Consider the following 24,425-nt stretch of genomic DNA (forward strand, 5'->3'; position numbering starts at 1 on the left):
CTTAAAGCTGCCATTTACTTTGAAACGTAAGGGTTATAATGAGATAATGACAAATGTAAGATGCAACAATGCCTTAATGAACAGTAATCAATATCTACATAAAGTGTGCTGCAATGTTTATAATAAATGCTCACTCTGCTTTTAATCCCAGTAAGCTAAAACCTCAATATGAAACTCAAAAATTTACTTTTTTGCTTATCGAGAAGATAATTGTGACCCTGTCTGTGAAAACCATGCATGCAGGAAGTCTTAAAATCAAATTCTCAAATAACGAGCATCAAAGTTTTATTTCAGCCATTAGTTTCACTATTATTTTAATCTTTGACATCATCTTACTCAGTCAATATTAAGGATATCAGGGTCATATTTCCACAGAATGGAAATCTTGGAAATGGGAATCTTCACTAGACTACATGTAGGATGATTTTATATAAAAAACAGCAAATCTTAAAAAAACACTTTCACAAGCCATACGGGATCTTCTTTGTAGTCATGTCTTTGCATCGTTGTCTTAAGAACCGCCCACGTGTCTTTGCATAACACGCATGCAATCCATATCCTATAAAATAATTAAATGATTTATAAATAATAAAATAAAATATTTTATTAACAAACCCTTCCCCACTTTATGTTATCTACTCCCTCTAAAACGCAAAAACGAGAAAATTCCAGAATGGATTCATGGAGCAGAGAGCGTACAGGCGCGTGCCGGGCGGCGTGATGACGCACACACTCTTTTTGCCGAGTATCATGGGAAAATAACATAGCAGGCTAGCACGCGCAGGAAGAAGAGCGGAGAATCGACACCTCCGCGGAGCTAAAGTGTTTCTGTGCGTTATATTCCCCATTCACCTCATCAAACAGTTATTAACCGACATCGCTAACGACCAAAGCCCATCCAGTTGTCCGAAAGACCCCAAAGTCTTCACAGAGTTTGTTTTTTTGTCGGTTTGTTGGATATTTAGCGCGTGTCGCTGTCGAGCGAGTTCGCGGAAGAGGTGGGTAGTTAAATTTACCTTTCATATGGCACTATAGGCATCCTCGACTTTTTAATATGCCTCATATTTCTAGCACGTGTTTATTAAATGCATCGCTACATTACCGTTGATAGGAATATTTGTGAAGTTAAACAAAAATAGTGTAAGTAGAGAAGTAAGGATTTGAAGCCGGTTAAGTTCAATGGGTACTGTCTTTTAATGTCCGCTAGCCTTTATCATCCCTCATACCTCTTATGTATGCTTCACTCAGTTCTTTGCTTCAGATACCAAAGATCACTGGCTTTCTATTCAGAAGATAAACAGGAACTTTGGATCAAGCGAGGTACAGTCGACGGCGGTGTAAATATGAGTTACAAGCCGATCGCCCCCGCACCCACCGGCTCCAACCACACTCCACCAGGTGAGTTTCATTGTGTTCGTTGCTTATGCGAGTTTTGCATAAAAACAGACTTTGGGGCTTTTAGTATACATAATTTTTTTCTCATTCACCCTTGTTAATCCGGGGCAAAGGGTCAGTGAACCTACAGTAAACGAGGTCAGATGAACTGATAAAGGGGAGGAGTTAAAGGAGCCATAGCCATCTGTCTTGCTCATTACATAAATGTGGCATAGTGCGTTGCTAACCGCACCCTACTGTGTTTGTCTTGAAACCTAACATGGCTGTTTTCGTACTTAATGTTATATCCGAGTGTGCCATGCCCATGCCATGACACAATCAGATCCAATCTTTGCCTTATTTTACTTTCTTCCATGTTGTTGAGTGGCATATTACCATTGTTTAAGTTTGTCATTTGGTGCTTTTTGGATTTTTGACTGGTTCTCCATTTGCTCTTTGGTTTTAGGATCCTGTGGCTCCTCTCCATCACTACCCTCCTCTTCAAACTTTAGACCAGCATTTAGTGATTTTGGTCCACCATCAATGGGCTTTGTACAAGTACGTTTTTTTTAACTAGTTTCACCCAAACTAGCAATCTTCTAAGCAGTTAGGGTCCTGTTAACTATGCTCGTACCCCCCCCCCCCAGTTTTATCCCTAAATAGATTTTTTTCTCACTGTGTGACTGAACAAGTAGGGCCAAGCATGATTCAACACATAATCAGCCAAAGTCCGCGGTTTTATGCGGGGGCCGCATTTTTAAAAATACGCTGCACGTTTGCAGCATAAATTGCAGAATTCCGTGCGCAAAATATGCGGGGCTTGCATGATTTCATAATCCCACATTTTCATAGCAAAAATCCCATATATTTTAGCAGAAAGTTAAAAAAAATTGCATTTACTTCACACAAGCGCATTCATGTCCCCTGTTGCCATGGGAGCATTATGAAGTGACGTGATTATGTGACATGAACATCATTGAAAAGCTGCAAAGTTCTCGCAGTTTTTGCAAGTTCCCGCAATTTCATCCCATAAAATTGCTTTTTTTTTAATGTGGCGCAAGATCAAGGATTTTTGCCCACTACGATCACAAAAAAACTCCGCCTTTTTCTGGAAGGACTGACATTTATTTTAGTTTAAAGGAATAGTTAAAAATTAAAATGACTTGTTTTCAGCAAAACACTGTTTTAATTATAAATAACCATCACTTTATATACACGTTATTATTGATATTGAGCTTATTTAGTACAATTGAAATTAAAACAAGCTTATCCGATCACTAAATTTAAATCTGTCCCATAACGTAAAATGTCATTGGTTTTCGCATGACTAATTGTCATATGATATTTCGTCATATGACACACAAAAACCACTGAGGTTTTAAGTTATTGAGGTGTTTCTAACTTCAATTTTTGGAAGAGGGTAACATTTAAAACATTTTCTTTCAATTTCTAGCCAGTAAAAGTGTCCCAGGGATCTACCTATAGTGAGCTGCTTTCTGTCATTGAGGAGATGAGCCGTGAAATACGGCCTACATATGCCGGCAGCAAAAGTGCCATGGAGAGACTAAAGAGAGGTACTCAAAACCAAGTACACACATAATGCTTTAACAGTCAATGGCATGTGTAGCGTGCAGGAGCATTGGGTTGTTCACACGAACTAGGGCCGTGTATCGCCAACAATTACCCAATATGATACATAAACCCGATACAAGGGCACGGTACGATGTGCATCACGATACAAGAAAATTAATTACATTTTTGTTCAGAATTTAGTAACATTGTTATTATTCAGTTTATTGTACATTTAATAAGCAGTGTTGTTGTAACCGTTATTTTGCCATTTATTACCTTTTGAGGGAACTTGTAGAAGGCATCAAATCTCAGCGCTACAGTACCTAGCTCAACTTGATTTAAAGCAGTTTTACAAAGATAGTGCCTTACTCAAGTCTAAGCATTATATTCTTCTTTTATAAAATTCTTCTATATCTATGAATATATGTATAAACATGCAGTCAGACTAAATAAATTTTTTTCCATCGAAATCAGATTATTAATGTGACGGCTGTAGTTTGAAGTAGCTCTAAATCTCTTTTCCTACACCCACTTTTCACATGCAGCTCTTTGTCGTCTTTCTTCCCAAATGTGCTACTGAATTATAAGAGAGCGGCTAATAAAGCAGCATGCGCTTCATTGTTTTTAAATGCGTGCAATAGTTTTATTATGGATTTGCTTACAAGACGACGTGCAGTCTTCTTTGTGCAACGCTACTTTATTTTTTTTACTTATCTCTTTTCTTGGACTACAACAAACACACAGATTGTAGGCAACTGTTTGTACGTTCTGGGCCTGTTGACGTGGACACGACGTCATTGTCATAATTCCTCCTGCTTTGGTTTACAGCCTGCATGTTAACTCCTGTTTGCATTGCATTGTTAGCGAAGCTTTCAAACATGGTAAGGAGCATCACATTTCCGGCTGACGTCAGAGGTATTTAGGCCAATCACAATGTACAGATTAGCTGGCCAATCAGGGACAAAGAGCTTTTCAGATCGATGATCTTTGTTTGAGGAAGGCAGGATATCTGGAGCTATAAAATGTACGTTATGTGGAAAATGTTTTTTTTTAAACCATAACCCACGTGAACACATTGTATTATACCAAATACACAAAATAACGCTGTTTTTTCACAATGAAATGGGTGCACTTTAACGTACTCCATGGGTCTAATAAGTCCATTCCATACTTACATCAACTGCAATTCAACACACTACCTTAAAAAAGTTCATCCGAATTAATACGTAAGGTGCTGTATTGATGCGCGCATCATCAGGAGTTCATGACAATGTATTGTCGTATCTATATTTTGAGCACTAAGGCCTTTCACACAGCATGTTGATCCCTGAAAAGTCACATCCACTGTAACTGATTCTGGGATTGCTCCTATAAAGGGAACCTTGTAACATTGTCATAACATTACAGAACACATCTTGTGTGAACAAAAGGCACTTAAGGGGCATGTCGAAGTGAAGCTGTGTCTGCCATTGCGACAAGTTATTGCTCAGCTTTTTGACTGTGGATTTTAAATGCAGATCAACTTTTACAATAAAAATGTTTGTAAAAATTAATATCGAAACTTGTTTGTGATCGAATAAGAAACAAAAATAAGCCTGTTTATTGTATAGAAGATTATGTGTGGGTTTTTATATATTGTAATATAGTTACATACACGGTTATTAAAATTACACACATATGCACAAGTACAGAAGCTGTTAACTTTTTACTTTAGGGCTTGGTAAATATTTCCTCTTAGCAGTTTGTTGTTATTGTTCAATTGAATGCCGGTTTGTTTAAATATCTCATTTTCTGTCATTTCAGGTATCATTCATGCACGTGCTCTTGTCAGGGAGTGTCTAGCAGAGACAGAACGAAGTGCTCGCACATAACATCCACCCACAATTTCCCTCTGGTACTCGTCTCCCCATTGTTCCGTCTCTCACAAGAAAGGCTGTTTTCCTTTCTGCCAAGCTATTTACACCAACATTTTATATCTTTCTTATTGATCTGCTTTGTCCATTGTGCATAGCTCAGTCCCTGCCTCCCTCCTGATGTACACCTCATGTAGTTGCAAGCAGCATAGCATTTTTTTAAGCCAAATTTTTGCAGTTCTGTATTTAAATAAAACAATAAAATCAATAAAAAATTTGTCAGATTTTCTAATGTCACCATTCAAGTTTTTTGGGGTTTTCTTCGAAGAAGTATTTAAGCACTTTTTTCATAGCATATAAATGCAGAAAAATTGAAACAAAAAAGTATTTAAAAAAAAAAGTTTATTTGTAGTGACATACACAGACATAAATGTGAATTACATAAAAAGGAGAGTATTTCTTTTCAGCTTCGATGGCAAAGTGAAATCTTTCACATGTGCTGTCAGTGCTTACATAGTATTACATTATTTCTTTAGTTTTTCTTTATATTAAAAATGTAGCATACATACAAAGACTACAATTAGCAGTGAGGGTAACAGCAATAATGTAAAAAACAAAACAATAAATACTAAGAAATGGGGGATATAGTGGTAGAAATGCTGCTTAAACAGATTGGCTTTAGATTGTCTTCATTCAACTTTGTTTCATTTAAACCACACTTTTTAAAGCACAATCTCCTGCTATATCCAATAAGTGAATAGGGTGATAAGTGTACACAGTGAGCCAGTATTGACCAAAACCTGTATTTTAGAGTTTCTGGAAATGTTGCCACTGTTTGAATTATCCTGTTGCCTTCTGTTCTCTTCTTTGTAACTCTTCATTTTTTTAGTAAGTCAAGGAGAAATGGACGACCAGGCTCTTCAAATCTATGCAGTAAAAACAATGATGCACTCCTTACTAGTTAATTGATTGTTAGCCAATTAACCCGCAAAACAAACCTATGTAATGAAGAATAATGTGGTTTGCTATGGGCATGTTTGCAGAAAGAATACCGACAAGTGTACAAGATACATGTGAGGGGCAAATGTATAAAAACGCATGTGTTCCAACTTAACAATGGCCTTACAACCGACTCTCTCCTCATAATTGGAAAATCAGAAAGGTCATCTTTGTTTCAGCCCTAAAAAGAGATGAAATACAGCACATATTATTTAACTGAATAATATTTCTGGTTGCTTAATTGTAATTATTGCTAACCCCAATATAGACTCTTAATCATTTTAACCTTACTTTGAAGAGAGATGATCACAAGAGCACAAAAACAGGTAAAATGCTTTGCATTCAGATTAATAAAACTGCATATGGATGCATGTCACTACAATGCCTCATAAAAACCCAACAATCTGATTTAATAAACAATCTATATACAGCCCTGTGCAAAAATCTTGAGGGCTGTTCACACTTGTACCATCTCTGACTATACACATATAGCCGGGGGGCCCCAGTTTTATAACATTTTATGAAATACATTAATTTATCATGGATTCTGTGTAATTAAACCTAAAAAAATAAGGCTACTAACCAAAAGCCCTACTTTTTTGTATAATTTAATGTTTTTTTTTTATTAAAATGTTGAGTTTTAGAACAGTTTTTTGTCACAAATGTTCTTTGGGGGGCCGCACGCTGAAAAAGTTTGGGAACCACTGGGCTGATGAACTATAAACGATTACCAGCCAATCAAATCTATTTGTGGAGAAGCTCATCGCCGAGGTCCATAACATCAAATTGGATTACATTTTCAGCACTGCTGCAGTAAAATTGACTTCATAACGTTTATATTTTACTACGCTGACTATTGGTTATATACAGATATTGGTTATAGTCGCTGTAAATGCTACAAGAACATCATATTTACATGTTCAATGACATGTAAACAACTGCAACAGTTTTTTATCAAAGGAATACAAAATTAGTAATGCCGTACTGCGGCGCACAAGCAAATTAACAGTTATCATTACGTCCAATGGTGTTGATGCCAAAACGGTTATCGCTATAGTTAACATTATGTTTATCATCAAAGTCGTTGTAAAGTCAAATAGTTTGTCACACCACAGAAAAATGTGTTATCAACCACCCAACCAATTTTAATGCTCGAAGTTATTAAAATCTTGGAAAAAATAAGCGTGTCTGCTGTCTGCGCTGAAACCACGCCCTCTCATGGGAAAGCTGCCGTCTCTATCAACTTTCAAATGGCAAAAAACCCCAAATCTTTCAAATAGCACGTTTACATTGCATAGTATCCCACGGTTTAGGTTGGGTCGGGTCAGCTCACCTCCCTTTGGCTTGGTTAGCTTTCCATCAAGTTTAGTAACACTTCGGAGTGGGAGGGATTATAGGCGTGTCGTTATATTTGCGCTGCCTACCGCTGTGACATCGTTATACATTGCTATACAATCATTTATTTCTTAGTCCGCCACAAAATTAAAATTGACCACCACAAATACATGTTTGCACATTGCGTTTATCACTACCTCTGTCTCACATGACAGTTTCTGTACAAACACCCGTGGCGTCAGTCGACGAGATTCGCTGAGCCTCATTTAAGTTGAATTTAAGCATATATCCGGACGTGCATGTCACGAATGTGCAAGTCTGGAAAAAACTGGTATGGTGTTCCTGATCTCAAACTGTGGATGTTTTCATCGTTAAAAAGGAACTTACAGCAAAGCACAGCTGACAACATGTTTGCTCGAGACAGCGCAAGCTAGCACGAAGGTAAAGCTAATCTTTTACATTATAATGATGACGCTGGAAGTGACGATTCTCTCAGACCAATCAGTGATCTACAGTGTTTTCACGTCACGTTTGGTATCAGCTCGGGTCGCTTGGAACTCCAACCGAGGTGGTACTAAAAAATGTATCTGATACTACTTACTGCACCCAGTGGAAAAGCCCCCAAAAGTAAGCTGATCCGACCCAAACCAAACCCTGGGGTACTATGCAATGGAAAAGCACCAAATACTACTACTACTACTTAAATGGATGCTCGCGATTGTGTTAGGGGTGGTGGCTTAAGTGCATCATTGAGTCACCATTGTAGCCCCGCCCAAATAATCCTCAACTCAAAAATGATTTAATCTTTACGATCCAACTCTGCAATTCAATACTACATGGTTTAAAAGTATTCTGGTGTGTTTCAGCAATACATTTCTAACACTTATAATGTGTTGAGAAACAAATATTTTCAAGATTGACTTTAAAGTGTGAACACCATTAGATTTGTTGTTTTTGCAATGGAATAGTGTTTTTATTGGAAAACAACCAGAAAATACAGGACATTTGTATGCAGAATTAAGAAACAGAATAAAATTCTAAGCTAAAGTGTCACGTGTATTTAATGTGACCTCCCTTTACATTTGAGCAGCAGCAAGAACCTGCAGGCTCTCTTAAACCTAAATTAAATTAAACCCTAGTTTCTAATTCCAATCAAACAACTTCTTAAAAGAGTTTAAGATGTGTTTAGTGCCAAGGGAAGTCACACTAAACATCGTCATCCAAAACGGCCAATTAAGTAATAGACCAAACTTACTGTAGTAGCCGCAGCAGTAGCCGCTTTTCCACTGTAGCCGAAGAGGTTCTTGTAGCGTCCCTTTTCCTCCTTCTGTTTCTCCCGGATGCGTTCTTCCATTGCTTTCAATTCTCTTGCCACTGAGGATTCAAGTGATGGGTCTAACTCAACCACCTTGGCAAAGTCAGCCCTCGCCTGTGCCTCATTCCATACCGCTGCATGTGCCTTCGCACGTTTGAAATATGCCTTTAAGTTATCTGTTAAAAAACAAAAATGTATATATTCATCTGAAATGCAAATTATACATAAAGTCACTTAAAGGTATTGCGGAGGATTTTCTTTTTCAAGACTATTGGTGCTCCTAGTTGTCAATCAGGAGTGTTGCGCAATTGCATTTTTTTTTAAAAAGTGGAGAAGGCGGTTCTTTTCTAAAATTCCAGAAAATCCTCCGCTACACGTTTAAGGTAAGGGTACATTGGTGTTTTTTCTGTCGTAACATTACATGGTTTATTTTTACATAAGAAAACAAAATCGCTCCAGTTCTTGATTCTGTTAGCGGTTTTATTCATAATAAAGTGACCGCTGCATTCAACGATTGTGCGCAGCACCCTTACCAACGTAAACATTTGAAAGTCACCATAATATTTTAAAACTTTAATTTTGAATGAAATAGTTTATAAATTATTTAAATATGCCTTGTTTCAAATTCATGTTCCCTCATAATATTTCATCAAAAACATTAACAACCTCCCCTACTCAAAAAAACCTGTCATGTGGGATAGAACGAGGGTAAGGCTATCGGAGACTTGCTTCTGCCCGGGAAAAGATTGCGGCGATTACCAACTTCCAAAATCAAGTAAAAAAAATTTCCTCATCTCAGAAGCTGTTTCATTTGGAAATATCTCATGGTCAGGGACTATTTTTTTTAATGGAGGGAAGGCTTTTAGTGATTTTACTTCACTAACGTTGCATTGATACAAAATTTTCTGCTTAAATATTTATTGTGTCTGGTACCCTTTTTATAAAAGCAACAAGGAACTCAAGGTTTGCACTTTATTGCAGGATGCTGCTTTGCATTGCACCTAACAATGCCCTTCAGCCAAGACTTGTTCAAGATACAACACCGCCTTTAATACCTTATTGCTTACATAAAACAATTAAAATGTTTCATGTTATTTATTTGGTAAGTAGACCTTTTTTTGTATACACCTCTTCAGGTGCATTTCTTTCACAATGACATTAACTCATTTGAAAAAGCCGAATGTAATTGTGGGTAGTTTTGCAGATAATAATTATGCGGAGTATGTAATTTGATTTTAATAACTCACTTGTTTTGGGGGAATTTATGAAATTCGGTAGGGACTTGAAGCTAATTCATATGCGAGGTATAGTTTTGCCTCAGCTCGTTTAAAATACATAAAACTTTACAAATATAAACAAGTTTCCTACTTGACTATCTGACTTCGGACAGATGCGAGAAAAAAGAAAGACATGACGTGCTGGATTTATTACACAAGACGAAACAACAGAAACTGAATGTGGCACAATAATCGCTTTACCTCGATTATTTTGGTTTTGCAACCATTTTAATCTAAAATAAAAAATGATTAATTGCACAGCCCAAGTTTACATACTCTGTTGTGGACATTTACCCTCATACTTATTGATGATAGATGAGCAGTGGTCCAAAACCTCATAGTACTGGCCCTGAATTTGTTTGCACTGGCAATAGTTGAGGAGAAGAGGAGTGATCATGTGGTCAAGTTTGATCCATGACTCATCACCCGGCCGTTCCTAAAAAGTAAGGAATACAAGTTTTAAGGAACTACATAACCACAGCTTACATTAGGCAAGGAACAAGTCAATTTAGACTGTTGGCTAAAAACAGCTTCATTCTTTATAAAATATAACCACAGATATAATGTGCACTAAGCTTTGAAAAAAGTATAAACCGGATACAAAACCAACTGGTCTTCTAAAGTTGTGTTAAAGGGGTAATACATGAAAAAAAATTGAAGTTCTCAAACGACATGAGGGTGAGTAAATGATGTCAAAATGCACTGCATTTTCAAACTTGCATGCACTGAGGCTAACCTTCATTTGTAAACTCTTAAGGCAGGCTATGGCATTGTAGTATTTTTCAGCAGCTCCTGCAATGTCTCCACTTTTGAAGAGTGCATTCCCCTCTTCATGGATCTGGGGTATGGCTCCCAGTTTCTCCTCATCTGTCATTGCCCATATTTCCATTTGGAAGGAGCCAGGGGGCAAAACCTTAGTAAGATGACAACAGAGAAATATAAATGACCAATTAATTTACTTTTGTATACTTAAAATAATACGAAACACATTTGCACATACCCTTGCAAAATTGCCTCCCAAAACATGACGCCATGCACTTACCTGTAGCAACTCCACAGTAAAAACAAGTGGCTGGGGATTGGCCTGCAATTTATCCAGGTCTGGGTAGCCAATAGAATGATGCGAGTGAACCTGGGCTATTCCACAGCAGTGTCTCTGTCCTTCCAGCGGGTCTTTTCCTTTGCTGATGTTGCGTAATGACATTGAGACCGAAGGGTAGATAGCTGTGTGCTAATACAGTAAAAATGATGGTTAAAAAATATTCTTGAAAATTTTGCATTGCTTAGCGATATGCTCACAGATGACCAACCTTGACGTCACAGGTAAATTCAGCAACTTCACCCTCCTTCATAGTGGTCACCACTTGCTCCCACACAGGAAGCTTGAACTTCTTTCCCAGTATGAGCTCCATAGGCTTAGAGTGACCTCCCATTGTCCTCGAGTCATCCAACAGGGTCCCATCACAAAGACTAGTGCGGTAATGAAACTTGACCTTTTAAAAGAGAGTTTTGTTTTTAAAACAAATTTATGTTTAAGGACTTTATTATGCAATATCTAGTGGTTAGATTTCAAATTGCAACCAACATCAATTTCAAAACTAAGCTATGGTAGCTGTCACAGAACAAAATGTTGTCGTCTGAGTCCTGAAGTATAATCTGTGTTTTACGTGTTCGCGCACGGTCAAAATGCAATGTGACAAAATGCAATGCATCTCCTGGGCTACATACTACATTCTCCTAAAGGCGCATGCGCAACCTACGTGTACAATGTACGTGCAGTTTCAAAAATCCGGTGGTGCGCGTACTGTACGCATGGACTCTTTTGATGACGAAAATTGCATCACGCGCACTGTATGCAGAGTCTTGTTTATGTGGAAAAATGGACCATACTTCGGCCTTGAGACAACAAGGGACGAAACGCACTCTGTAGATCAGTTTGTCTGTTAAGGGCTACTGTAGAAACATGCCGGCGACTTCCATGAAAGGAGACCTAAGGTGTATGTAGATAAAACCGGCTCATTTTAAGGTAATAAATAATACCGTTCATTATGTAAGGTCTTTAACATTAGAACCACCAGGGGTCGTTGTATACCTAAAACCGACAGCGGGTAAAATTTACCCACACACATAACTACTGTTTTAATATTTTTAGATTATTTTTAAGATTATTTTCACTGTAATATACCACTGTATTAACAAAGTAATGTGAATCATATATTTAAATACTAAAATAACAATAATAATTCACTGCATTGCATAATCTGTGTGATGCAAATTCAAGCACACAGTTTTACTTAATTATTAATTTGTTTAGTTATATTATTTATAATTGAAATAAGATAACAATAACATAGAATGTTAAAACATAGCAGTGCAAAAAATGACTATGCAGATATAAATGCATTGGGTAAATAAAGGCCCCACTTTTTAATCTGGTTTTATCTAAACTAGCGTTGCACCGATGTATCGGCCGCCTATATTTATCGGCCGATTTTTGATGAATTTGAAACCATCGGCATATCGGCAATAGCACAAGAAAGGCCGATACCGATTGTTTATTAATTAACTGCATAAAGAAATCCATATTATGTAAAAAATGAGTTAATGTTGTTAATAAAATAAATGCTGAATAGCAAAAACCATCATGCTGTCTTATTATATTTGTTTTAGCTTAATTTGTGCCTCTCTTATTATGTTGGTCAGTTTAATGTTAATTAGATCAAATCCATGTTCAGTAAAAATAATTTGATGCGGAAATAGACTAGCTAATAGACCAACTGTATAGTATTGTATACAAGTGTTTAATATCGGCTAAAAGTTGTCTGTTTAAATCGGTATCGCCCCCCAAAATCCTATCGGTGCATCCCTAATCTAAAAAATTTTAAACAACATGGGATTGTAAATAATAAACTGTTAGTAAAAGTCAATGGGTCTCATTCACTAATAATTGAGTACATTTTCACATTTATACGCACACTTGAACTTCTCTTGAAAACATTCCGCCTAATAATTCACAACACGCGTGTACGCACATGAGTTTGTTTCAATACTTGTTCTTACGTTAGTGAATTTGGAGTGTTCTACATGAGTGGCCATTTAATAAGTATTGGATGCGTTAAAGGTGGAAAAGAGGATGTTTGTTTTATACATTTTTGCAATATTACTTAAAACTGTCTTTACATAATGATAAAAGACTATTTATTAGGTGCACTGAAAGTCATAATATTAATATACGTCATCTGTCCACAAGATAGGGCCTTAAAAATATCAGCCAATTGCTCATGCGGTCATCGCAATCATTGGCCCTCTGGCTTGTCAATCACTGCCATTACGATCCTTGTGAGATACGTGCGCGCTCCAGTAACTTTCCACAGGCGACGCATGCACATAGCGCACGAAACTCCGTCTTAAGTTTCGTTTTGTTTTCATCGTCGATCCTGCTTTCCTCCTCGAATTTGCACCATGGAAGAGAAAAAACCCGAAGTAGGACGCAAAAGAAAGACTATTTTAAAGCCGCTGGGAATAGGAGAAAATTGTCAGAAGAACGTAACTTAATGTAACCAGAGTCGTTAATGAAGAAACATTTAAACGCTGGAGAGCAATGAAGGAACAGAGAGGTGTCAAGACAGACGCGCAGTTCGCAAAAATTCTCCTCAACAGGTAACAGTGATTATTCTTTCTTTGTGGAATAATTATTGTTGTACTGTTATTCAGGAATATTGACGTTGTTCTTGTACTGTAGTTGTAAGTCAATGACCAGTCTGCTACATGCTAGTTGAAATGGGAGTAAGTTAGCGTCGACTGATCTAAACAAACACTCATTCGTGCACGAGTTTTGGAAGGCGTTCCCTAGAAATGAGCTGAGAAGGCGGGAGGCTGTTCTTACGCATGCGCTCATTTAAAAAACTCAGTAACCGTTTTTGGATTCTCGGTCGGCGAAAAACATCCTCTTTTGCGCCTTTAACAAATATGACATTTAATTAATATAACAGAGACGCGCATCTGTATCTAAAATAAAACAGACAGGAGATCAAGTGATTGACGTTTGGACTTCTCAATACATTTAGATTAGGCATTAGGCAGACTCTTTCACATAAGAGATTTGAAAAGTGAGGAAGGAAAGCTTAAAGATCTTCTTACATGTTTAGAAAAAATAAGTAGGCTATAATAATGTATAATATAATGTATATAATAATAATAATAATATAGATCATGTAAAATAATATGTAATTCAGAAAATATAATGTAAATTTTATATATCAACATTATTATTAACATTATAATTATAGCCTAGTATTTGATTATAGCGTACGTGATTATTGCGTGATTTAGGTTTTCTTGAATTTTTGTGTACATTTGGAAGACATTTTGATACAAATTTTTTTGTTGAATCACGATTTGTTCGTGAAAACATCCGTACGCACATCTCACGCACAAATTTGTGTGTATGCATGCTTAGTGAATGAGACCCACTGATTGGGAGAATTGGATACTTTAATCTGTTCTGTATATTTGAATAATATCCATGAGGAAATTTTACTCAGTGGCGAATCTAGTTTTTAACACCACTGATATTATAGTTATGTATATTAAATTGCATTTCTGTCAAGAGATCGTTCTAAAATTTAAATATTGCACATTTAAAGGGGACATTTCAAGATGTCAAATAAATCTTTGATGTCCCCAGTAGGGCTGGGACGATTAATCGTGCAAATGCGCGTTCTCTCAATAAAAGAAATTTAATGAATTACGGTGAAATGCCACCACATCCAAAAGCCAGGGGGCGCTCTTGTGCAGAAACTCCAAAGGTGCCACAGAAGAAGTAGCATTACAAACATTATTCCAGGAAATGTCTAAAGGATATTTATATCGCTGTTCTTCAGATTGTTTCAGGTATTTTCATGATAATAAAGAATATTTTGAATGATTTTGTTTAACGAGTGTTGCTTTTTTAAATGCACGTTATAAACGACTCCGACTCATAATGATTTTACACTGATAAGGACTTCCTACTGACCAAACGCCGTAGTACATGCATGAACTGTGCATTAAACACAGAATCGAAGCCTTGCGAATCAGAATCGATTTTAGATAGGTCTTTTTAATGGGACACGCGATTAATCGTCACAGCCCTAGTCCCCAGAGTACATATATAAAGTTTTAGCTCAAAATACCCCACAGATAATTTATTATTATAGCATGTTAAAATTGCAATTTGTAGGTGTGAGCAAAGATTTGACGTTTTTGGTTGTGTCCTTTTAAATGCAAATGAGCTGATCTCTCCACTAAATGACAGTGCCGTAGTTGGATAGTACAGATTAAGGGGCGTTTTATCCCCTTCTGACATCACAAGGGGAGCCAAGTTTCAATGACCTATTTTTTCACATGCTTGCAGAGAATGGTTAAACAAAACTAAGCTACTGCTGGGTTGGTCTTTATCATGCACTGGGGACCCAATTATAGCACTTAAACATGGAAAAGTCAGATTTTCCTGATATGTCCCCTTTAACAAATCACCATTGTATGGCCTGTATAGGAAAATTTACATTTCGTTTAACATTAAGGGGGTTGCATAATGCAATAATTTACAAATATAAATGATGCCCACCCACACAACCTAACCCATGTTGTACTATAATAAAGTGTAGGTTTTTTTGTTTTGTTTTGTTTTAGTTGTAGTAAAAACGTAGTTACCAGATATTAACTATGGTCTTGTCATAATGTAAAGGGCTAAGTTCTCATGTCTCGGGAGCTCAGTACGTTTCTGCCTGGTGGTGGGCAAACCCTTGCAAACAATAGTTGTATTGTCTTTGCATAACTTACGGCTGTCACTCAAATCGGACGGATTTCCTTTCATCTCAGTGCTAAAAAATGCAAACACACGTCCTGATTATAGACCTGGCCTCTATGGACTGCATCAGGTATCCTGATATTAGCTAGTTTGGCTAAACCAAAAAACCTATCACGCTCCTGAAAAGATAGCACATAAACCTATACAACTTTCCGCGATACTAGTTACGTATAGGCATTTAATTTCATATAGCCTATGTTAAGGTAAAAAACAAGCGCACATCATCTGACAAAACTAACGAATTAAACTACTGCAGCTAGCTTGCTATCGGACTTTGAATCGTTACAAAATGAAACACCGCATCGCCCCATCGATATTTTATGTATAGAAAACATACACTAGACCGAACACTACCTTTGTCCCATCTGGAAAGGTTGAAAGCTCTCCTTTTCCAGGAGCGATGACTTTTTTAAGAATGCCGTCTGCTTGGAGCTTGCTAGCAATTTCCTCCATGATTCTTCGAGACGTTATGATGATGATGATAGCGCTGCTGCTCGGTGTTCATTTGAGTCTATAGAGGGCGCTGCTAACGCCTCGACCACAAATATTACACAGCACTACTCAACATGCCATAGTGTAGTGTTATGTTTGTTAACACATGAATATGATGTAAAGATTACCAGAAGGTTTATCATGTAATCTATTTTTAAGATAAGACAGCCTAATGTATATTGTTGTATCATAGAGGCACTAATAATAACTGTAACAACTATTAACAAGATGTAACAAGATTTTAATTTTATTTGTTTATTTGAATAGATACAGTATATTAACATGAAAAAAATATGCATAGAACATAGAATGCATGGTATATAAAGAGTATAACATGTGCTAATTTGCATTTCAACTCCATAGAAATGCTTTTATCTAAAAACTGCTGTACCAATCCTGCTATTTAGTTAAAGGGATAGTTTACCCAAAATTAAAATTCTGTCATCATTTACTCACTCTCATGTTGTTACAAGCCTGTATACATTTCTTTGTTCTGATAAACATGAATGAAGATATTTGTGGACCCCATTTACTTTCATATTAGGAAAAAATTATATTATGGAAGTAAATGGGGTCCACAAACGACTTGTTTACAAACATTTCTCAAAATATCTTCCTTTGTGTTCATCAGAACAAAGAAATTTATAAAACATGAGACTGCGTAAATGCTGACAGAATTCTCCTTTTTTTAAACTATCCCTTTAATATGTCATCCATTCATTTATATACACAACAAAAAACTAAATACAGGCATTACACACACACAGATTAAAATGAGTTAAACAATAATATGTTGCAATTTAAATATACAGCACTAACATTTTACTTTACCATCCATGTAAAAGGCTTAATATACTTTTCCAGAGTTGGGAGTGCTTTTGTAGTGTCTATGTAGTTCTGGAGTAGTCAGTTTTATAAATGCATGCTTTTTTATTTAAACCTTGTGAATCTAAAAAACAAACATTTATTTAAAGGCGGGGTGCATGATCTCTGAAAGCCTGTTGATATTTAAAATCTAAACAAACACGCCTCTACCCCAAATAGAATCTGGACCTTCTTTTGATAGACCCGCCCCACACATACGCAACCCAGGCAATGATATCGGTTAGTAGACATACCCCTTACTACTGATTGGCTACAAGTGTGTTTTGATACTCGGCCCGACTCCCTTTTCCAAAGTCTTTTTAAAAAATCATGCACCTCGCCTTTAAAACCTCTATTTTTTTGAATAATGTGACACTACTGTTATATAGCATCTATTTATTTCAAAGAACCTACAGAAGCTATTTGGCCAAAAGTAATACATTCTTAATGCCCTTCTAAAAACAAATTGAACAAAATTGAAGCTTTAATGGTGTATGTGTGTCTCTATTGGTATGTTTGCTGCTATTGGTGTTATATGAGAAATAGGAACCAATAAAACACCTTTCAGCAACTTCACTTGTTAAAGCATTAAATTCTACTAGAATAGTCTCAAAACACACCACTTTTTGTTTTTAAAGGTTAACAGCTGATGGCTCATAATTGTCTTTTATATGTTTTTTTTCATTGGGATGTTTTGTGATAAACCACAAAAAAGGGCTTTAATGTGTAGCCAGCATTATTAAAATTTGGGGTTGCCTAATCCAATAACACAGCATGCCAGTCGCCTTCCAGCATTGCCATGCAACAGGCTCTCCACATTTCCACCTCTGCCCAAATCATCCTCTCCCTCATGAATAACAACAGAGCGGCCAATTATTGAGAGCTTTCCAAACAGTGTTGCATTACAAAGCTGCGAATGACGAATCTTCCCATTTTTCGGAACAAAGTTTCCAAAATCCCCTGGATGTTGTGGATGGTCTATTCCAAGGGGATTGTAATGTCCACCTGTAGAATCACAGCCCTTGCGTAAATCTCCATACTCATGAATGTGCATTGCTCTGGGCTGTTCGTCGACAGGGAATCCGGACAGTCTAAAAGTCACCTTGAGTTTTTCCTTTGGGTCAGACTGTTTAAATAAAATACGACCATACACACGGGGCATCCCAGATGCTAGACCAGTGTTGGGATAGATCCTACACATTGCCTGAAGTGATCCAGTACTGTACTCTGATGCATATGCTAAGCCTGAGAATGATCCACAAACGTACAAATGGCAACCCAACAATAGGGCCACAAGTGATGAAAAAAGGATCTTCATTTCTTCTTTTCCCTGTGGTAAAATAACACTTTATTATATTATAAAACACTTAATTCAGAAATTCAAACCACATGTTGCCTCATCAAAGTATCATTTTCTCCTCTTATTAAACACTCTGAAATGTTAAGGGATAGTTCACCTTAAAATTAAAATTATGTCATCATTTACTCATCCTCATGTTGTTCTAAACTGGTATGCATTTCTTTTTTTCTGATGAACACAAAAGAAAATATTTTGAGAAATGATGGTAAACACAAAGCTATAGCTACTATGGACTCAATGGTCACTATCTGCTGTGTGTTTACCATCATTTCTTAAAATAATCTTCTTTTGTGTTCATCAGAAAAAAGACATTCATACAGGTTTAGAACAACATGAGGATGAGTAAATGATGACAGAATTTTCATTTTAAAGTGAACTATCCCTTTAAACTTACACTACAGTGTCAAAAATAAAGGTACAAAAGCTGTCACTGAGGCAGTACCCTTTAAAAAAGGTCCTAATATGTACTATTTAGGTACAAATATGTATCTTTGAAGTACTATTATATATGAAGAGTTTCGTTGCAAAACGAGATAAATCCATTTTTTAACAATTTTGTCAAAACATGTTTATTATTATGTTATCATGTTATTATTTTGTTTTATGGTGCTACTTAGCTGTATTTTTTAGTTATGAAGGTTTTAAATCAAAACAAACCAACTGCAGTTGCATTGAAATTAATTGGAATGCACAACCAAAAAACGCGATTTCTGAACAATTAAAAAAAACGGTGGATATCTCGTTTTGCAACGAAACTCTTCATATGCACTCTTTGGGTTCAAAGGTGTACCTTTTTGAACGGGTACTATATTATAAACACAGTGCAAATACAATCATTTCAACAAACACCCTAAAACTTTCAAAAAAATATATACGCTATTAAGTACACTACTTCATAACTGCAATACATAATGCGTAGCCTACATAGTAGTCGAGGACAAGTTTTACATTGTTTCTGATCTACACACACACATTACATTATGATCACAATGTACAGTAAATTAGCTATATTGTACAAAGTACGTACCTCCTGCGTTATCAAAATGAGTATTTTGTATAACTGCGTATTGTCTGGTCAGTGTTCCCGTCGCATGTGATACATTTAAGTTTGATGTTTCATGCTTGTATAACTTAGGGGGCGTAAAAAATGATAAAAATTGTGCTTGCCCATCTTTTACGGATCATATTGCAGACCTGCCCAAAATGGAGTACGAAAAAATTCTGAATAGTATAATCTGGAAAAAAAAGATAGGGGGATTGCTTGTCGTGCGTCTGTTTTTGTGGGTAAATTAAAGATTGTTGAACGTACACGTGCAAGCCTTTGTTTACCTAATGTGAATTACCGAACTTTTTAATGAAATTTGGATGCAATTTAAAAAACTAAGATTTGACTTGTTTTACGGTACTTTTAGCTCAGAAAGCCATTGTAAGGGGCGTTTCAGCCTGACGTTTTATTGTGACGTATGTGCTTCATTTACATGATTTCTTCAGTCTTAATACGAGGTGTTTATCTATATACTACATTAAATGCGATTCACATTGTGTTGTAAACTATGGTAATAATTTACCCAATTCCGCTGTAAATGAACAAAATGGGAGAAATTTGAAGACAGACCATCAAAATATCACCATCATGCAAACACATGGCTGGCTTTCGCTCTATATATACTACCCCAAAGGAGGAGTTTATTGCGCATGCCTGAAAACTTGTATCCTAAGCTACGTACTGGGAACCTCGTTTCACCATCATTGCTTAGGGGAAAGTCCCCGGACACTGGGCAGAGATGTCCTGCATGCAGCGCAGAACGTTGGTTTGCGTAGCGTATCAATGCTAAGATGTCTGTGACTGAGCTGTACGCTTGTAAACCCGGTTTGTCAATGAGCATAGATATGCAAGTGAAGTACCACGCTACTTCAACAGAACGGGGCTCATTCTCAGCTTGCGCAATATTTTACTTTAAATTCACGTCGATTGAACTGAGAGCAAAACTTGACGATTTAACGTCCAACCGTAATGAAGTAGAACTATGGCACTGATAATTCCACCCACGATAATAACTTATTATTGTCAACCCGATGTTGACTTAGCATGTTATGCTAACGCTCGTATGGTTTCTGTTCGTTTTTAATGAATCGATCCTCCCATCATGAGCTCTGGACGCGCCCAGCTGATCCTGCGATCCGCCTACATCTCAGCAACGTCGCCTCTCATTTGCTAACGCATCTGAAAATGCCAAACGCGGCATTTTATGGGTTGATCCTACGCATGCGCACATCCGATAGTTTTGTTTGAAGGAGTTCTCGTAGCCAGGGAAGACTGGACTGAATGTGCCCGGAAAGAGTGGCTTCAGCACAAGGTTGCCAACTAACATCATATTTTAAAGGAACCTATGAGTGGAAAGCACTCGTTTTTAAACCGCAGTTCTTGTCCAAAAGGTGCATACCTGCTTGATGTATTACCATCACCATGTTAGGGCATTATCCAAACGTGGAAAAATCGCAGCTTGTCAACTACGTGGAGGATTATTTGGAATGTGTTGAATCGCTACCTTTGGACATACAGAGGAATGTTTCGTTGTTACGCGAGATCGACACGAAGTATCAAGGTAAGCGAAACATCGGCGAAAGGTGCCAGTGTAGTACGATGTATATTTCAGTACGTTTACGCCGTGTTCACTTTACCCAATAGACCGGCTTTGTCTAATTTCTTGTAAACGTCAAGTACATTTTTATTTAACGTTTCGCTAGTGTTTCTTACGGTGCACACAGTCGTTGTGTTTTAGTTAAATTGCTTCTTTGGCACGTTCGGCTATTTTGTTTGTTCTAGCAACACTACCGTACCACCAGTGATCAGCCATTTTGACTAGTGCATACTCTGTACTGTTGTTTAGCTGCGCTCTTTCTTAACGCATTGCTTTAGTTACCATAGTATCTGCTACATTACGACGTAATGGTGCTTTCTGTCTGCTTGCGTTTTGTTCGCGCGGATCTAAAACGGCTAGAGCTCGAAGCCGACGCCTACTACTGCCTTGCAGTTAGGTTTTGCTTTGTCGGACTTTGCAAATAAATGTTGTAGTTGAAATGTTTTCTGTGCAACGGGAAACGGTTCTTTTTAATGTTTCAAAGCACCGTTTCGTTCCTCGTTTTTGTAATACAGGGGAGCACGTATGCTCGGGCAGGTAAGCTGCATGTATGTTTTTGTTACACAGCGGCAGGGGTAGAAATAGAGAAACCAAGACATGAAAAAAACAAACAATCGACTGTAGTCTGTTTAGGTTGTGCCTTTGTAAAATGTATTGAACAAGTTACATCCTCTTTAATTTTAATGTTTCATTTAAAGCACCCACGACTTCACACTCTTATTCATACTGTTTTCTGAACCATTCAGAGGTCCTCAGGGAGGTGGATGAGATCTATGAAAAGTACAAAAAGGAGGCTGACAGCGGGCAACGCAAGCGGCTGCAGATTCAATTGCAGCGAGCTCTCATCAGCAGCCAGGAGCTGGGAGACGAGAAAATCCATGTGGTCACACAGATGATGGAAGTCGTGGAGAATCGGTCACGCCAGATCGAGGCCCACTCGCCCTGCTTCTTGGAGCCGGGAGAACCAGAGCGACCTCCTGAGAAGGTGAGGCACGATCCTGCAAGCACCTCTGCAAACGTTTTGCCCGAGCGTTCCTCGGCACGGCGGCCCAGACGTCAGCGCAACAGCGAGAGCCGTGACACTTGTCACGGTGCCAACGGGGCCCTGGAAGACCTAGGCGAAGAGCCTCCACCGCAGCCCCGTGAGAAAAAGTCCAAGTCGGCCAAGAAGAAGAAGCGCTCCAAAGCCAAGCAGGAGCGAGAAGCGTCCCCGGTCGAGTTCACCATAGATCCGAATGAGCCCACCTACTGCCTCTGCGAACAGGTGTCCTATGGGGAGATGATTGGCTGCGACAATGAGCAGTGTCCTATTGAGTGGTTCCACTTTTCATGTGTTGGACTCACCTACAAACCCAAGGGTAAATGGTATTGCCCCAAATGCAGGGGTGACAGCGAAAAGACTATGGAAAAGAGCGCAGATAGGGCCAAGAAGGATAGGCGGTCCAGGTAGTGCCTTACAGAAGATGTGCTATGTTAATATTAAAGATTGTTTAAGTGAAAATATGCCTGTATGGGGATTGGCATTTTTTGTGTTTAACTTATGTTAAGGTTCTCCTCACGCCAGTGTTGTAGTCGAGTCCAACTTAAGTCCGAGTCAAGAGCGAGTCCAGATAAAGTCCGATCCCTGGTCTTGACTTGGACTCGACTACAACACTGGCTCATGCACTTAGCTAAAACGTTTCCAAACAGGTGCTGTTGTTGCTAATGCATTAGGATGGATGGTAAATATGACCAACAGACTTAACCCTGGAAACACAGATGTTTAAGATACTGCCACTAATGTCCATAGACAATGAAGAGTTTTTTTTTAACGTTTTACTGTTATTTGTTGGTTTCAATAAGCCTCAAGCGTTTATATATTGGAGGTCACCCAGTCCAGGGTAATATGTGTTGTTAAAAAAGAGGCACATGATTGACATGCACAGCATTATGTCCACATCTTTTTTTATGTTTGCATTTCTTGTTCTTTCATTCCACATTTTAGCAAATGTATATGAAAAAACACCTCCGAAATGTCTTCCAGTGAAAGAACAAATTCACTTTCTTTGTTACTATTTTGGAGTGATGTTTTCAGTTTTGTTTAAGTTTCATGTATTTAAATAAATCAGTGCTTGTTATGTCTCTAATCGGCTTGTTGTAATTATAGGGTAGTGGCAAAAGAGTTGTACAATACAAACAATTTTTTATGTAACCTATATTAAGTATTTTGAGTAGACGAGGAACGCCCAATAAATTAAATAACAGAAATGCTACACTGCACTGAAAAATTAGTATGCTTAAAAGGTTCTTCACAACCATTTTTGGTTCCACAAAGAACCTTTCAGTCAAAGGTTCTTTGAAGAACCATTTCTTTTTACATTTGTATAATCTAAAGAACCTTTTGGAAACAGAAAGGTTCTTTGGATGTTAAAGGTTCTTTATATAAAACCATTCAACCAAAACGGTTCTTCTATGGCATCGTTAAGCACCTTTATTGTTAAGAGTGTATACCAATACATTGGGCACACTGGTTTTGTTTCTACTGATATTAAAGACTTTTTAAAGATGTATACTTAAATGTGTGACATACAAGTATGGAAGCATATAAACTGGGCATACACTCTTGAAAATGAAGGTGCTATAAAGAGGTCTTTCGCAGGGATGCCACAGAAGAACCATTTTTGTCACAGAAGGTAGAAGACACACATTTTAATTATGTGGATGTTAAAGGTTCTTTCTAAAACACAATCTGACAAAGACCCTTTTAAAGGGGCCATGACATGAAAATCTGACTTTTTCCATGTTTAAGTGCTATGATGGGTCCCCAGTGCTTCTATCAGCCTAGAAAATCTGAAAAAGATCAACCCAGTAACTTAGTTTTGGTAAACCATTCTCTACAAGCACATGAAAAAATAGGTCGTTGAAATTTGGCTCTCCTTATGATGTCATAAGGAGCTCTTATTAGAATAATACCACCCCTTAATCTGCACTATCCAACCACAGCACTGCCATTTAGTGCATAGAAAAGCACAATTGAGTTTTAATTGCAACAAACCACCATCATTGTGATCAGTGTTTGAATTTCATCAGCTTATTTGCATTTTAAAGGACACACCCAAAACGGCACATTTTTGCACACACCTACAAAGTGGCAAATTTAACATGCTTTAATAAATTATTTATATGGTATTTTGAGCTAAAACTTCACATATGTGCTCTGGGGACATCAAAGATTTATTTGAAATCTTAAAAAAGTCTTGTGCCATGGCCCCTTTAAAAACTTTATTTATTTTTGTTAGGAAATGATTTGACTAGATAGAAAAATATCACTAGTAAGTAGAGATGCACTGATATAAAAATTTTCCTTCGTTAGCCGATTATTCAGACCGATATATGCTAATGCCGATAGTTTGGTGGCTATATTAACTTGCAATAACTACATTCTGAAGATTAAATTTTCTGAATGTTATTCATTCGTATAATGACCATTAATATTGAACATTAAACTAGTG

The 24,425-nt window shown here is 37.4% G+C and overlaps 4 protein-coding genes across 6 annotated transcripts; 2 read left to right on the plus strand and 2 right to left on the minus strand.

The window, feature by feature from the left end:
* The first annotated feature begins 745 nt into the window (after positions 1-745).
* cdk2ap2 (cyclin dependent kinase 2 associated protein 2) lies at positions 746-5,084 on the plus strand. 2 transcript variants are annotated; one of them, XM_055205027.2, is made up of 5 exons: positions 746-998; positions 1,249-1,398; positions 1,841-1,932; positions 2,828-2,948; positions 4,750-5,084. In XM_055205027.2, the coding sequence occupies exons 2-5, from the start codon at positions 1,344-1,346 to the stop codon at positions 4,815-4,817; spliced, it is 336 nt and encodes a 111-aa protein (XP_055061002.1). In that variant the 5' UTR covers positions 746-998; positions 1,249-1,343; the 3' UTR covers positions 4,818-5,084. The 2 variants fall into 2 exon arrangements, with proteins under 2 accessions (XP_055061002.1, XP_055061003.1); XM_055205028.2 differs by having other exon boundaries at positions 1,262-1,398.
* Positions 5,085-5,186: 102 nt separating this feature from the next.
* On the minus strand, positions 5,187-16,123 carry aip (aryl hydrocarbon receptor interacting protein). The gene is made up of 7 exons (XM_055205026.2): positions 15,931-16,123; positions 11,036-11,218; positions 10,768-10,956; positions 10,462-10,638; positions 10,020-10,161; positions 8,389-8,624; positions 5,187-5,979 (listed from the first exon to the last, which is right to left on the minus strand). Exons 1-7 carry the CDS (start codon positions 16,027-16,029, stop codon positions 5,974-5,976), a joined length of 1,032 nt encoding a protein of 343 aa, XP_055061001.1. The 5' UTR covers positions 16,030-16,123; the 3' UTR covers positions 5,187-5,973.
* Positions 16,124-16,292: 169 nt separating this feature from the next.
* On the minus strand, positions 16,293-19,471 carry sod3b (superoxide dismutase 3, extracellular b). Its single transcript, XM_055205031.2, has 2 exons — positions 19,320-19,471; positions 16,293-18,262 (listed from the first exon to the last, which is right to left on the minus strand). Exon 2 carries the CDS (start codon positions 18,248-18,250, stop codon positions 17,672-17,674), a length of 579 nt encoding a protein of 192 aa, XP_055061006.1. The 5' UTR covers positions 18,251-18,262; positions 19,320-19,471; the 3' UTR covers positions 16,293-17,671.
* Positions 19,472-19,996: 525 nt separating this feature from the next.
* Positions 19,997-23,060, plus strand: ing2 (inhibitor of growth family, member 2). Of its 2 annotated transcripts, none has more exons than XM_055205029.2 (2): positions 19,997-20,898; positions 21,681-23,060. In XM_055205029.2, the coding sequence occupies exons 1-2, from the start codon at positions 20,760-20,762 to the stop codon at positions 22,382-22,384; spliced, it is 843 nt and encodes a 280-aa protein (XP_055061004.2). In that variant the 5' UTR covers positions 19,997-20,759; the 3' UTR covers positions 22,385-23,060. The 2 variants fall into 2 exon arrangements, with proteins under 2 accessions (XP_055061004.2, XP_055061005.2); XM_055205030.2 differs by lacking the exon at positions 19,997-20,898 and adding an exon at positions 21,258-21,471.
* The last annotated feature ends 1,365 nt before the right edge of the window (positions 23,061-24,425 follow it).

Source organism: Misgurnus anguillicaudatus, chromosome 3 (assembly GCF_027580225.2).
Source record: "Misgurnus anguillicaudatus chromosome 3, ASM2758022v2, whole genome shotgun sequence".
In the NCBI taxonomy this organism is placed as follows: Eukaryota; Metazoa; Chordata; class Actinopteri; order Cypriniformes; family Cobitidae; genus Misgurnus; species Misgurnus anguillicaudatus.